General features: G+C 45.6%; 1 protein-coding gene across 1 annotated transcript in view; it reads right to left on the bottom strand.

The window, feature by feature from the left end:
• Positions 1-15246: 15246 nt before the first annotated feature.
• Positions 15247-16210, bottom strand: part of ENPP6 (ectonucleotide pyrophosphatase/phosphodiesterase 6) — a 30244-nt gene continuing 29280 nt past the window's right edge. Inside the window, exon 8 of the mRNA XM_029959430.1 lies at positions 15247-15503. Within this exon, the coding sequence (XP_029815290.1) occupies positions 15280-15503 (224 nt within the window). The 3' untranslated portion in view covers positions 15247-15279. The remainder of the gene's footprint in view (positions 15504-16210) is intronic.

The following is a 16210-nucleotide window of genomic DNA, read 5'->3' as shown; positions in this document are numbered from 1 at the left end:
GGTTTTGAGGAGGTTTAGGGTTCAGGAGATTTGCCAGAGTTGTGCCACAAGAACTGCTGTTTGCCAAGGTCAGCTATGAGTATTTACATTTACAAGATAAACAAAGGAGCATCTATTGTAAGAAGGTGCTGTCATAAGCACCTTGTCTTGTCACCTGCCAGTGGCACATACTACTACCATGCTATCTGTAGTCTTTGCTGGTTCCCCTTCATCCATCTGCTTCCTTTGTAATCCATCTCCATGAAATTGTGCATTTTGAATTGCAAGGGGGAAAAAAGCCAAAGCCAGGCAGGGTTTGGCTAGTGCTTTATGCTAGCAGTGTCCTAGTGCCTTGCACAGGCAAAGTCAGTTTTGCATGTTGGTCAGAATTAGACTTTCACAGCCTTTTCAGTATAGCTGGAGAAGTTTGCAAGCACTATTTCCCCCTCACAGAGAGCTTTGTTTTTGTTTCTGTCCTTACAGTGCTCTTGTATTAGGCTGATCAAAAAGTATGATTGTCCAAAGTCACCTCACTTTTCATCACACTTTGTGCTTTAAAACTTTTTTGGAAGGCTGGCTTGAATTCTCTTTATGCCTACTCTGCTGGCAGGTAGACTGAAGATCTTCAGCAAATGACATCTTTTTGGTGAAACATGGCCTATAACATTTGGAAAATGTCTAGGGCTGTTGCTTGGCAGAAGTACTCTCTTGGTTTTAGATCATGCCTTTCTGCTGATAACACTGAGTAAATTTCCATCCCTCTGTATCTACTCTATAAGATAACATTTTTGAAAGATCTCTCCAGATTTTTCTTCCATCAGCCTCTCAACTGTTTCTTTAGTTGTTTTCCTCACAACTTATTTTCTATAATGTCCTTCTTCCAATGAATCCCTTTGTCCTTTTTGACATTTATTCTCCTTCAGGTTGGGGTGTTTTTTTACATGTTACTTGACATGAGATGCTCTCTGCCCCTTTTCTCATTCTCCCCTCTCAAAATGTCATCCTAATTCTATAGTATCTTTTCCCACTTTTCTAATACTTACCCTTTTTCACTGTGCCTGCTCATCAGAAGGACCTCAGAGAAAAAAAAGGTGCTCAGCTGCTTCAGGATAGGTGCTCCTGTCAGCACTTCCCTTCAAGCCATGCTGTTGCAGGCTTTCAATTTTAAAAAAGTTGGGGAATGTAAATATGCCCCATTTTTTTGTCCTTTCTGTTTTCTTCCTACTTTTTGACTACTGCTTCTGCTTTTTTGACTATGTTTTTTTCTGGCCATCATGTCTGTGCTTTGAGGGCTCAAAGAGGAGACCCATAACCCTTAACAGCACTGGAACAACAGGTCACATTTGTCTTCCTCAGGGCACCAAGCAAGGCCCCAGATAAATGCTTAGGAAAGTGATTCCTCCAGCTGTGCTTTTCACAGCTGTGAGGAAGATGGCCTCTACTTAACCAGCCTTTCCTAAACTGCAGGGAGGTAGCCCACAGCTCTGACACTTCAGTGGACTATAGCTGATATTTGAAGGGAGAAGGGTTTTGTAGCAGTACAAGATGCTGGGACTTCGATAGCTGCCTGTGGTTTTGTGTGGAGATGGCTAAGCTTGCATTTATAAGCAAATTCCTTCTGTGCCTGTAGGTCCTCATGTTTAGCAAAGTATTTTTAGCACAGCTGTCACAGAAGTGATGAATAGGGACTGGGAATGGGAAATCCAAGTACTTTTTTTTAGCATCCTTTGTTTTTAATCTTTCATCCTAATAAGCACATAAAACCTAACCCTGTTCTGCCAGCTATGTGAAAATAAGCAAACAGTAAATGAATCTACCAGCATGTTTGTGCGTACACTGAGATAGTTATGTACTCTGCCTGATTGCTTGCTTGCTTAAGGAAACTTGAACCTTTTTGTTTTGAGTTCTCTCCATTTTTCTCCTCTTGTCCCTCTGCTTGACCCTGGTAAAATTAACTAATAAGTACTAAAGAGGGTCAATCCTGCAGAAACTGCAAAAGTAGCAGCTTCCAATGTGTTCAGCAGTGCGCTGGTACCGAGAGGACAAGCAGGAGCCAGGTCTCTCCCATGGATGTCGGCTTTCCTCATGCAGCAGTTAAAAGGTACACCAGCACTGGCACTTCAGCTCCAAGCAGGACTGTGCTCCAGCAAGGGCTGTCCTGATTGCCCGTGCTCACTGTGCTGCAGTTCCAATTGCAGTCAGTCAGTCTTGGCACAGAGGGGCTGCACGACTTGCTGATAAAACTTCTGTGCCAGAGGATGCACATCAGGAGCACAGCCACAGCACTGCAGCCCTTTTGGGTCTTACTACCTCAGTTTTTGGAAAATGAGGACCTAGGTAATTAACTTTACAGGGCAGCTTGTTGCATCAGAGGAGTTTGAATGCAAACCCCATCCCATGACCCACGTACATGGAAGCTGCCCTCACTATGTCTCCACCATGCACATCACTACACATATACCACTGGGCACTGACTGCCAGGAGCAGCCATCAAGCTTGCAAACTTGCTGACTCAGGAGTGCAGACCTCCAGGCTAGGTGAGTCTTAGGATTGTGGGCGGTGACTGGGACAAGGACAGCAGAGAGGGGCACTTGTCTTTCTGGCTATGGCAGGTGAACGCTGCCCCTGCCTCCACAGCGAGCCCCCTCTTCCCTCAGCACTGCTGTTCCTTGCAGCCCAGTAGCCAGTAGCCTTGAACCAAATCCCCAGTCTCGGCTTCCTGTTGAGCTGTGGGGCTCCAGCCCCTTGCTGCTGTTCACCCCAGCATGGGGAGGCCATGGTGGGGGAGAGGCTCTTCTCTGTCCAGTTTAGTGCGTGCCTCTGGCTGAGGCCCAAAATGAACATGTCAGAGAAGTCCTATTGCATCCAGCTGCAGCAATTTAACATGATTCTGTGGGACACAAGCTGGTGATGACTTTCAGATACTTGTAACTGGTCCAGCTGTAACCGTCATCTAAGGCATGACCCTGGCAGAGCTTCTCAGTAAAAGAGCAACCACCTTTTTTTTCTCCTTTTTTTTTTTTAACCTAGACAATGCAGTATATTTTTTTTCTTTTCTTCTGAAGGAGTGCTGAGACTTCCCAGGGAACTTTGGTTTGAGGCAGAGCTCAAATGAAATCTGTGGCAGAAGCATCACAGGAGGCACGATGAGGAGGAGAGGCGCAGAAGCCACTTTGTCCATCATGGTGCAAACACACAAGGCCACCCTGGTGACCAGCCCCAAGGAACAGAGGTGCTAGACTCCAATTGGAGCCCTTGTCCTTGCCCCATAGAGGAGAAGGACACATCCTCCAAAGTAGAACAGGAAACCCAAAAAGCTCCTCAGCTCTGTTGTTGTTCTGCTGTCCCTTGGCTCCTGCATCTGGCAGGCTGACAGCTCCATGGGAGCCCTCCCTGGCAGCATGTACTGTACTAGTTTTCCATCTTCTCCTCCCCACTTATTTTTGAAGAAAGTAATTTTATCTTCTAACCATAGTGTTTTATTTGTAAGTACTCACCAGTGGACCCTAGAGATTTATTATTAATTCATGATGAAGAAACTCAAGAGTCCCCAGACCTAAGACAGACAATATATTTATTGTTCCTCCTTAAAGATAGACGCTTTGCCTTTGCAGTTTTATTATTATCTATAATCCAGTATGGAGAGACAGTATCTCTCATGCTTTGCTGTTAGATAGCAGATAACAGTTTCACCAAATCACAGTTCGTATAAGAAATAAAAAAGTGAGAAATTCACTTATTTTTTGCAGACAGAAATAAGAAAATAAAATCACAGAAAACTAAAACCTTACAGAATGACAAACAGCTTTGAAAAACTTTCATTGAATTTAAAACATTTGCCTGGACATGAGCGAACTTTCCTTGATCCAGAAACTTGTAAAAGAGTATTACCTTAAAATATTTAGACCACTGCAGATTTCTGAACTGTTTGTCTTTATGAAAATTAGTTTCTTGGGATGTTGCTGAGGACAAAGTTGCCTTTTTTGGCACTGTTAGTGTGGGTTAGTAGTGGGTCATCAGGTCCAGTCAGTTGAAACCACCAGCTTCAGTCTCAAGGCAGAGCAAAGCAGCTGAGTTAGTCCCACATCAGGCTAAAAACAAAGACTATTGGGATTTATTTTTTTGGTTAAAAAAAAAAGAAGACTGTAATCTCTGGACTATACAAACATGTAGTGTGTGAATTCTGTGTCTCATGACTGCTACCTTGTGCCATGGATAATGCAGTCAGTGGTGCAACCCTGGCATGGGTCTCCATGAACATACTGGTCAGCAGGCAACCAGCTTCTGCCCAGATTTCCTCCAAACTGCTATCTCTGCAATTCGAGGGGAAGAGAAGGAGGGTGGATACCTTTCATCAGAATGAGAAAAAGGGAATTGGAGTATAAGGGCTTAAAAACTCAAGAGATTTCACCAAAACAAAGAGGAAAATGCAAAGGCAGAGGAATGTGAGGCTGCACTTCAGTAGCTGGGGAGTCATAGTTGGGACCAGCAGCTGGAGAAGAAAGATGTCAATTCAAGACAGAAGAAAAAATCTTTACATTGTATGGAGGCTGAAGGATCCTGGGCTCCCAAAAGTCAGCTGAGGCAGGGAACTACATGTGCCTGCCTTCATGGTTTATACAAACCTAAAATAAATAGCAACTGATACTGGAATGTTCTGACATATGTCTAGTTGTGCTGTAAGGATGTGGTGTCCCTGAGCAATGTCCAGCCAGGAGGCAGGAGACAGGAGGCAGTGCAGCCACTGAGGGCAGCAGGGGCTGGGTTTCCTGAAGGTGCCCCATTCACAGGCAGAGTGGGGTCATGGAAAAAGGGGTAGAGAGAGATCCCAGCAGGGCCACCTGGCAGTGCTGCCGTGGGGATCCTCCTCTCTGCTGCCCAAGTGCAATGGCCCTCCTTACTCCTGGTTAGCTCCTGGTCTGAAGAACAACTTGCCATGCTTCACCCACTAGGTAGGAACTAGCCACATCTTGCAAAACTGGTGAGATGCTCAGCACTCCTGGAGATATTTCCCTCTACTCAGGCAGCCCCCTAAAACACAAGTTGTAATTGCTTGTCTCAATGTATCAGCCTTCCCCCTTCCTGTGTGTGCAGGATGTTTCTGCTCCTGAAGGTTTGGTCATCCTCAAGGCACCCATATTTGTCTTGGAATAAAAACTTCTCCTTTTTTTCCCTTCCATTCCTATCATACATGCAATAGTTTGCAATTTCTTCCCTTGTGAAGGCTGCAGAGCACTTCCAAGTATATTTTGCATCCTAAAAAACATCTCTCTCCATCAGGAGAAGGTCTGTGATATATTGCAGATATTTGCACGTGGCAGCAGTCTCTATAGAACAGATTACAGAAGGAAGATGGATAGGCAACCAACAATTGCCTCTCCTCTTGCCACTTCTCAGGGGTAGGGAAATTTTAGTACTGGCTCTGTTTACCACACTAGTATATGAAACCATTTGAACATCACTCGGAGGCATCTCCATTTCTAGCTGTGATTGTCATGGAGAACTGGAAGGGGGACACAGAACAGTTTCAGATTATTATGTAAGATTCATCTTATATCTTGTCTTTTTTTACCTACTGCCAGTTCCAAATTAGCCTGTTCCTGTCCATTCAAACAGAAGAAAAGCACTGGCAGAGATTGTCTTGGCCCTATGGCTGCTGTTTGTGTGCTCAGTATAGCCTCCGGCGGTGTTAGTGGCTCTCTCTGGTTGCCTCCTTTCTTCTACGCTTGCAGGATTTTTGGCAAGGACTGTGTTTTGAGGCTGGGTTTGTTACCAGCCAGCTGAGGCCCTCCTCCCTGGCCGAGACCCTGGATGCTGAGCTCATTATAAAATAATTTATTCAGTCTTAGGATGCGTTTTTTATATGAAAGCTCTTAGGCCAAAGAGAGTCTTGTGCTGCAATGACTACCTGTACTCAGGTACAGAAGTACTGTGAATGGCTATTTCCCACAGTGAAGCTGCCTGTCTGCCTTATTATTTGAAATTCTGTCTAGGATGGCACTGTTAGGTCTGTCACGACCCATGCTGGTGACAAGCAGCAAGGCTAGTGGTGGGGGATGAACACAGAAAAAGAGCTCCTTTTACACAGAAAATTTCCTGTGCTTCATCAACACTGTGCTGAAAATAGGGCCAATGAAAATAAGATATTTTTTAAAGAAAAGTGGCTTAAATACTCAGCTTCGCAGAGACAGGCAAGCAGCTGAGCAGCTCTTCACTAGAGATATTTTTTTTAGAGGTTGAAACTGGTAAAGACCTTGTCCACTCTGCCATGTTATCAGCAGCCTCAAATGAAATGCTGTTTTGCTCAGCTTCCTGGAAGGGTGCCAAAGCTTAACATTAGTGGGAACAATCCTTTTCTTGGGGACAAGGGGGGAAAAAACCCAAAAAAGTAATCTAGATCAGTCTGTGCTGACATCTATTTCTGAGAAGTAGTCCATACAATTCACAACGAGAAAGAGATTTGTATCAGCAAATTACTTTGGAAGAACAGACTTTGAAGAGGCAAATGGGACCAGTCCTCCAGCCTGCACTTTGGTAGAAGGTAGTTTCTACAAAATGCTGTCCTGGTGATACCTCACACCCACTGGATGTGTGGAGAGAGGCAGGGTAGGAGTAAATGTGGGAGTAACAGCACTGAGAAATGTCATGACAATCATGGTGGCATCCTTTTCCAAATGGGTTGAGGAGCTCTGGCTTGTACTGATTCATTGTTTGCATGGCACTATTTTTAAATCTGCTCACAGTCCCTAAATGGAAACCGTAATGGCAAATTACAAATCCCTCGTAATTGGTCATGTGTCTGAATTATTTTATATATTTTCAATGGGAAAAATAACCATTTTCTTGACTTATTTAGAGCTGTGAACACTGGAGATGGTGGACTGATCAGGAACAATGAAGCACTGTATGTGACACCTGGCTGGATATTGCCTGCTGGATTGGAGCAGACCTAGCTCTCATTGGAGCTGATTTGGGAAAATCCACCCTTGATCTCAGCTCCTTGTGTTTTCTGTCACAGGGCATTGCAGACATTTTCAGAGGTGCCCAGGCCATCTGCTCCAGACATCCACGACTGCAGCTATCCCCTTGGCACCATGGGAAGCCATGTGATACACGGAACAGCAGCTCCTGCAGCTCTTGGGGTCCTTCAATGAGTGTTTCATTTGGAGCCTGTCTGCAGAAGGCATGGGGCAGCTCTTGAGGGCAGTGGAAACACATGGCTGTCACTGCTTAGCCCATCCCACATGACAAGGCACTTCACCTTCCATGGAGCAACCCCCTTCAAAGAGCAGGTCATGTTTCAATCGCCTAAGCTCTTACACCATTAATTCTTCCATCCTCCTACTCTGTATCCATTTCCTAAGCTGCTCTAGCTGTCACATCTGCACACTTGCCAGCTGGTTTCCCACTTTTAATTGCCCTCAGAGGGCTTCTTCAAGAGCCACACCTGCTTCTGTGTGTGTCTAAATTTGTCACTGTCCAAACTGGAGCAGCAAGCATTTAAAATTCAGCCTCTATGAGTGTGTTGTATTTCTTCAAATGCGTGATTAATTGCTAGGCCTTTTCAGGCTGCATTCAGCTATTTCTGCATAAAACATAGTCTGTCTTTTGCTGGAAAGCTCCCCACATCATGGATATTAAATATCGTCTTGTCAGTGGGACTTGAGTTTGTTCATCCCATTTGTTCTTGCGGAAAAAGGTAAGAAACAAAAAGAAAGTTCAGGGCTCTCTCAAGTTTATTCTGTTTAGAGAAGGGAAAATAGCTATTTTTCTTTCCTAAAACTGTTCATGTAGGGAAACACTTGAGATTAGGGCTGGAGAGGATGTTCCAGGTTATCCCACCCAGTCCCTGCAGTAGTGTAAGCAAGCAGGTTGTATAATCCAGCTCTTAAACTGCTTGAACTCCACCTTAAAAAATATTAAGTGTTTGGTTTGGTTTTTTTTTTTTTTTGTCCTCTTTCATGGCTGCTATGGGAATGCTGCTTTAAAATCTTAGTTTTAAGCCCAAAATTATTTCTGTGTTATATCTGTACTCGGAGAAGCCCTCTATGGCTGGGCAAGGGGTGCTTTCCCTCTCTTTTACAGCATCTTCTCAGTCGAGGCATCCGTGAGGTGTGGGATGTGTTCAATGGGGTTATGCCTCTCCTACCCCACATGGGTTACCCTTCTGCCACCCGCTGGATCCTTGTGGATAATTAATGAGCTGAAAACCACCTTGCTGCCTACTCTGGCAAACACAGAAAAAATCTTGCACCCCAAAACTCCACCAATATGGAGGACATGGAAAGAATATTAAGAGAGTGAGATTTACAGGTGGATGGATGGATGGATGGATGGGTGGATGGTTGGTTACATAGTCAGGCAAATACACATTTTCAAAAAATTCATTTTGAATTTGTCAGAGCCTCCTTCTGCCCAGGAATGATGTAGAGGGTGGGAGGCACCTCTCAGAAATCAGAAGCAGATCCTCCTGAGTCACTTTGTATGGTTCTGGGCTGCAGGGGTAAAACTAATCTAAATAGGGGACCACGTAACAGTGAAGGCAAATGTACTGGTTGTTCTAGTAATGTAGGATGAGCAGCATGTGGGACCACTGAAAAAAGGCTAAAACTGCCTGTTATGGACATGTGGCTCAGTTATATACATTTACATGGCCAGGAGCCCTTGCTGGGAGGGAGCCCGGTGTGAGCAGCAGGTCGGCTCAGTGTACAACAGGGATTGTGGATGATCCCCTGTGAGCCCTACCTGCACTTTGCAGCCTTTGCAATGGCTGGTGCCACCTCAGCCTCCCTTTTTCTGTCTGGCAAGGAAGCAATTCCAGTGTCTCCAGCCAATTTTGAGGCTTAATTAATATTCACCAAACAATATATCTAAGTGCTGAGTAATGTTTTAGCGTATTATTAATTTCTTGAGAATAACAGAAGGCTGTTCAAGAGCTGTCAGTGCCCACTCCTGCAACCACAGAAAATTGGTCATGTAGGAGATGTCCACATGGTTCCAGCAAAGGATGCTGACATTTTGGGGCTGGCTGCCTGCAACTTCTTGGTGAGGGACACAGGAACGTCTCCTGTGCATGCACTGGTGCCCCTTGCTCCTGAAGACTGCTGCAATCTTGATATGAAAATGTCTCATTTGCTGTGACTAAGGGAGGAACAAAATGAGCTCTCCAAAGCTCAGCTAAGTCCTGATCTGTGCTGGTGTGGGAGGTGGGCACTGCATCTTCCCCATCTCAGCCCACTCTCCTCATCCCTGCTCACCATTTCTTTGCTGCCTGTGACTGCTTTATTCAGTTCCCCTGTGCTGACAAAGACTCATTGAGTCCTCATTGAGGCACTGCTGGGACACCTGACCTGAGGATGCTGCATTCAACCTTGCACCAAGCTGCAAGTGATTACGAGTAACAAAGCAAGAGCTCCGTCACTTACCCTTGCTGCCCTCTACTCCCTGCTTTTATGTACATATTTTGTTTCCCGCTGGTGAGATCAGGCTTTAACGACAACATAGGCAGCTCGAGGTGCAGCCCAGGTCCTGACAGTGGGGAGTAGATCCAGGTAGTTCCTCTCACAGGTCGTTAAGGGCCACGTATACGCATGGGTCTTGCCGAGCCCTCTCATCCTCCTGTGGAAACGAGGGCAGGAGGAGGCGGGAGGTTCGCTCAGGTTGCTACATGGAGGCGGTGGGTTTGGGGCACCGCACGAGGAGGAATCGGCCATAGAGCAAAGGGCAACAGAGAGAGTCAAAGGGGAGAAAGAGGAAAAGCTGCGATGAGACACACAGAATGAAGGAAAAGTCCCGATCCTTCCTATCCTTGTTAAAATAGAGATCACTTTTATCCCACACCCGCGGTTTGCCGGTCAGCCGGCAGGGGCCCGGGGCTGCTCCGTCCGGGCCGGGCAGAGCCCGTGGGGGCTGCACCCTCGCAGCCTTCGCCCTGCAGGGGGCAAGGGAGGCCGTAAAAGCAGCGTGTGAGGAGATCTGTGTCTAGTTCTGGGATCCTCAGCACAAGAGAGAGACATGGAGCTCCTGGAGCAGGTCCAGTGGAGGGCGACAAAGTTGGTCAAGGGAGTGGAGCAACTCTCTTACACGGAAAGGCTGAGGGAGCTGGTCCTGTTCAGCCTCGAGAAGAGATGACTAAGAGGGGACCTCATCAATGTCTATAAGTATCTGAAGGGAAGATATCAAGAGGATGGGTCCAGGCTCTTCTTGGTGGTGCCAAGCAATAGGAAAAGAGGCAATGGGCAGAAACTGATGCACAGGAAGCTCCGCCTGAACATGAGGAGGAACTTCTTTACTGTGCAGGGAACTGAGCACTGGAACAGGTTGCCCAGAGAGGTTATGGAGTCTCCCTCACTGGAGATGTTCAAGAATGATCTGGACACAATCCTGTGCCACATGCTCTGGGATGACCCTGCTTGAGCAGGGAGGTTGGACCACATGACCCACTGTGGTCCCTTCCAACCTGACCCATTCTGTGGATCCGTGATCTCCACTCCCAGGGCCTGTCAGGCCTTTCCCCCCACCCGCTGCCACCTGTCCCCAGCCTGCCCCAGCCTGCCAAGCTGATGGGGCACATACGGGTGCTCCAGGGCTGCTGCTGGTGGGTGTCTTCCACCCTGGAGTGTATCTTCAGACCCCACAGGTAGCAAGTTCTGGCCAGCCAGGGCAGTAGCAGTGGCCTTGGTGCAGTGGTGCGGCCGCAGCAAAGCATTCCCTGCATCCTGGGCAGCCTTCAGGCAGATGCCTGGCTGGGGTAGGGAGAGACCAGGACAGGCCTGCTGGCAGCTCATGGTGGTTTCCAGATGAAATTGGCCTGGCAGACTGGAACTGGTGTCATTGATACAGATCTGCCAGATTTGGGATACCATCATACTGGTTTGCAAGTCCATGGCAACTTCCATGTATTTGAAATGTTATCAGAATAATCCATAGAGCTGTAAACATCTGTATAAAGTTTAAGAATTACACTGCCCAGTCAACTGTAACTCTGAAATGTTCTTATTTTTGGGCACTCTCCAATAACCTTCCCTTAACTTAAATGTGTTTCAATACCTGAAGAAAAAATGTTTTTCCATGTAGGTGAAAGTTGTCTTTCAGAACAACCCTTAAAGCCTCCTTATGCTAAAATGGAGGGTTTAAAATTTTCCCTTCATTAGGCTATGTTTTCTTTTAAAATTCTCATTGGATTTGCTGTCGCCTGCCCTCTCTCCACAGCCCCACAGGGAAAATGAGGCGGGGAAATGTTACAAAAGGGGCTTTTCCAATGTCTTTCAATTCCCAGTGCCCAAAGCTCATTTGGTCTGCATCTCCCCCTGAGGTGTGGGGTTTAACATCTGACAGATGTTTTGACTTAGCTGTTAGGAGACAAGTAAGGTGACCAACACCACAAAATCTTTTCATTCACTCCTTAGTTGTGAAGTCCCCATAATTATGGAGGGCTCAGACCCGTGTCTGGGGCAACAGGAAAGTCTCCATGAGGCTGTAATCTGTGCAGACAATGTGGGCTACATCCTGAGGGATGCTGGAGGGCCCACTTGCTGAGTCTTGGCCAGCTATGCCATTTACATGGCCACCAAGCTCACTGATAAAACAGCTCAGTTTATTTAGGTGTGAAATTGCCATTTTTGGCACTGTTACAGGGAGCTGATTGAGGCTGATTCCCATGCTGTCTCTGTGCAGGCAATCCCTCAGCATCCTCCTGCTCACAGGACCCATGCTCCTGGAACACAAGGGGAGCATCTCTGGCAGACTTTGGCAGCGCTGCTGGTTTGAAGGGAGCCCTGCTGAGAATTAAAGGACTCCTTGGCATACCTGAACTGATTCTCCTCAGCATCTACTCCCCGCCCCTGTGGTCAGTTAGCATAAGGAAAACAAGCTAAATTCCACTGAGTAGGTTTGGAGACTTATTTCTATTAAATTAGTCTCTTCACTGAACATTGTTGTTTTGTGAAGCTTAAAGGGTGGGTAGGGTCCCTTGTCCTCGAGACCCGTAGTGTTGGTTTTCAAGGTCTTGTTGCCATTTGCACCATCCCCCACTGGGAAGTGGGGGCTCTGGAAAGCCTGAACCAGTGACAATGCACTTGATTTCTGTGCAAGCGGCTGATGTGATGGTAACAAAGCGGGCTTGGAGAAGTGGGCCTGGAGGGAGCATCCAGGGCTCACCCCTCTTCTTAGCAGAGCAAAATGTTTTGTCATGTCCATTGGCTAGTGTGAATTTCATGTCCCTGGATGGATGTTCAAAAGATTAAATACTGAAGTAGATCTGGAAAAAAGGACTGTGTATACAAGCTACAGTATCTTATGTGATGTATTTAATGTCCTTAATTTACATGCTGACAACTTTGCCATTTCTAAACAATGTTTACATTCATCTTTCTGATAATTAATCAGCACAAGCTTCAAACACTGTTTATCACACTTTGATGCAGCGAAGACAAGAAAGGCAAGGTGTTATGGGGCAGGTTTTGGGTGGTTTTTTTTGGTTTTTTGTGTTTTTTTTTTCAAAAATCCTACAGTATTTACAAAAAGATGCATTTTTTCCCAACACCATTCTTAGGATTATTCACTCATTCACAATCAGTCACTGTATAAAAACATCATTCAGAAATAGGTTTTAAAATACACCCACTTCCATTGCATAGTATACAGAAAAATAGGTGAGAGATAAGACACTTGATTTTTGAATGAGAATGTGAACTGATTCAGAGGTACAACATTTCTGAGGAAGAAAGATGCACTTTTCAAAAAATAGTGAGCTGTAGTTCTCCTGAAACTAATGAGCTTCTTGGAGGTCTACTATCAATTTCCCTTTTGCAGACCAAGTATCTTTTACCATACACACAATGCTTGCATTAAGGTCAAACAAATCATATTGCAATTAGAAAATTTACTCTTCAGTACTTGCATGTGGACACTGACAAAAATGAGTTACACGAAGTGCTCACAAGGATCAATGTTGGTTTCATGTGTCATGGCCCACCTGTGGAACAACTCAATGGACTCAATTTGTTATTTCCAATTTCTGCTTGTATAACTGAGAAGCTGAATATACCCTTATACCTTTAGAAACTTTTCTTCTGTAAGAAGACCTTGGGTTCTGTTCACTGGTAAGAGTTAAAATGGCAGGCTATGGAGGGATTAGCAGGCACTGATGGCATCTAGCCTGTTGATTTTCAAACAAAACTTGGTAATTTGGTTATCTTGCATGCTGATATGCTGATTTTTAATTTTTTTCTTGCTTTAAAAATGTGCTCCAGTGATTTCATTGAGCATGGTCCATTAAAGAGCAACAGGGAACTCTGAACAATAGGTGCTTGTTTTACAGCTACTGCAAATGTTTTGAAAGCACTAAACTGTCTTTTATACTCAACAGTCTAATAACAAAGACTGATTTTCTCCCTTTTTTTTTCCCAATTGATTTGATGGTTCACTTGAGCTTTAAAAACACATTACATAAATCTCTACAGCTATTACAGAAGTCTTTGTGAAGTTTAATTTGGTGTTTTTTTTTTTTTTCCATGGTGTAATCATTCACTCTTAAATGTGCTGTATCACACATACCTGGATCATGCCTGACTCTGGATCCATAAGAGTAGTAAGTCCTAGAGGTTTGTTCCACATGGGGAGGGACCTAAATCCTTCCAAAGGCAGTTTGTTGCTGAAAGTTCCCAGTCCAGAGGTATATCAGATAAAGCAGTGGGCACTCCCAAAGGCACCTCTGGCAACAGCTCTATCCTCTCCTGCTATTTAATCTAACTTTACCGTTACAACTTTGTTTGTGCTTGATAGCCTGTGGTGGAAATAATCGCTAGGATTAACTGGGAGGGTGGGACACCTATCAGTGTAGACCTCTTTCCCTGCTGCAGAATAAAGAGGAATGTGCTGGTCACCTGGCAGAGGTGTAGAGAGCAAGAGCTGGTAGAAAAGCAGCAAGTTTCAGAAAACCTTCAGAAATGCAATTGAGTACAAAACACCAAAACCTGAGCAGATCGTATTATCTTCACCAGGAAAAGCAAAGAGACTGTTAAATTCAAGGCTTCTTCATCCTATTTTCTCCCAACCCTTGCATGTCCAGATGCCTCTTCATTTTCCCACTATTTGAGGTGGAGGATTTCTGTTGCTCTCCCCTTTCTCAGCCCTTCCCACTGCTGTGGTCCATGAGGAAAGCCAGGCCTTGGAAGCATATTCAGGAAGGATATTGAGGTCCTGGAGCAGGTCCAGAGGAGGGCAACTAGGCTGGTGAAGGGACTCAAGCACAAGTCCTATGAGGAGAGGCTGAGGGAGCTGGGACTGCTCAGCCTGGAGAAGAGGAGGCTCAGGGGAGACCTCATCACTCTCTAGAATTCCCTGAAAGGAGGTTGTAGCCAGGTGGGGGTTGGTCTCTTTTCCCAGGCAACTATCAGCAAGACAAGAGGGCATGGTCTCAAGTTGTGCCAGGGGAGGTTTAGGTTAGATATTAGAAAGAATTTCTTTACAGAGAGGGTGGTCAGACATTGGAATGGGCTGTCCAGGGAAGTAGTGGATTCTCCGTCCCTGGAGGTTTTTAAGATGAGACTGGATGTGGCACTTAGTGCCATGGTCTGGTAACCACAGTGGTAGTGGATCAAGGGTTGGACTTGATGATCTCGGAGGTCCCTTCCAACCTGGCTGATTTTATGATTCTATGCACGGCCAGGACTCACACTGGGGAGAATGAAGAAGGAAAGGCTGAGAGAAATAGGATGCTCTCACTGCTCTCCTGCTGGCCCACCTCTCTTAGCATTATGGTAACTCACCAAAGCTCTTGGCACTTTGAATGGGTCAGTATAGACAGGGCTTGGCTGGCACTGTTAGAAGATGGGGCCCTGCTGGTGATGGAGCTGGAGATGAAGGAGTGAAGAAGGATGAATGCAGTTAAATGCAGAGATGTCAGTCTCTGCTCCTGAGCTTCTCAGTACCAGGAGCCAGGGTGAGCCCCTCAGAGAAAGATGCTGTGTAAGATGTGTTTGATGCTCAGAGATCCCCACGTGCACCCGCCAGAAAATAATGTGGATAGCCAGCCAGGATTCTGCTCTCATTGCCAGAGCTGTAAATCTAGAGAAACAACACCAACTTCCCTGGCTGTGTTTGGAGCATGTTGTTTGGAACATGTTCACGTTACAACGGCTGTAAATGCAGGATGGGTCAGATTCACGCCTGGTGGAGCACAATGGAGGAGTGGGGGACAGCACTCTATTAATGAAGCTATTATTCAAATGAAGAACTTTAAAAAAAAATCAGAGAAGAATGGAGTTGCTGGTGACACTGACTGACATTGTTCAGGGATCACAGTAAGGAGATCTGCTTGGCGAACAGGGAGAGCACAACTAGTGCCAGGGCACAGCTGCTGCATGGGGGGAGTGGTGCCAAGGGAGCTGTGTTTCGGAGCATGCACTCCACCCTGGACCAGGAGCCATTGTTGGGCAGTGGCTGTATTCCTGCCAGGCTGCACATGATGTTGTAAACATCCACGGATCTGATGGGTGGTGCTCGGTAGTTGGATCGGAAATCTGCAGGCAAAAGAGAGGAGTTGACATCATACAGCTTATGGCTCAATGCTTGAAATATGGGGTGCTGCAGGGCAAGGGTTCCTATGCCTTTCCTGGGACTTTCCCAGCCGGCTGGGATGTGGCACACTATACAATTTATAGCTATACGATAACATAGATCAGCAAAAACATTTTAAAAACTTTTGTGCGTTATTTTTTACTTCTAGTCCAATTTTATTCTGAAAACCAAAAAACCCCCAAACTTTTAAGGAGCTACTTTACTGGGTGCGCTTGGTAGATTTAATAGCCTGACATAATTCTATTGCACATTCTGCTTTGTTTTCACTCCTGTCTGCGGTTGCACCCTGGTGCTTTGCAGCGTTTAAAGGTCCAGATGAAGTGGAAACCAGGAGGCTTGTGTCTGCTCATCAGACAGGTGGGTGAGGTATGCTGCAGCCTTCCCAAATAAAGTGCTCTGCGTTATTGAGTCCAAATCCTCCAACAGAAGAAGAATTTGTGTGTTTCAAATGGAATTAAAAATTTAGGCCAAAATTTAGGAAAAAAGAGCAAAGGGACAGAGTTACTGTGCTGGGACATAAGAAAGGCTGACTAAATCCCTTCATATCTCTCTGCCCTGTTTCTCCAGCTAAAAAAGAGAGCTAGAAACCTTCTGTAGTGAGGAAATCCTGCCATCTATTTGTAATTTTTAAGCGTCACAGAGTGCCACA

This window comes from Manacus vitellinus, unplaced genomic scaffold (genome assembly GCF_001715985.3).
Source record: "Manacus vitellinus isolate BGI_N305 unplaced genomic scaffold, ASM171598v3 scaffold_0_pilon, whole genome shotgun sequence".
Lineage (NCBI taxonomy): Eukaryota > Metazoa > Chordata > Aves > Passeriformes > Pipridae > Manacus > Manacus vitellinus.
Note: the sequence above shows the minus strand (reverse complement) of the source record. Positions and strands in the feature narration are given on the sequence as shown.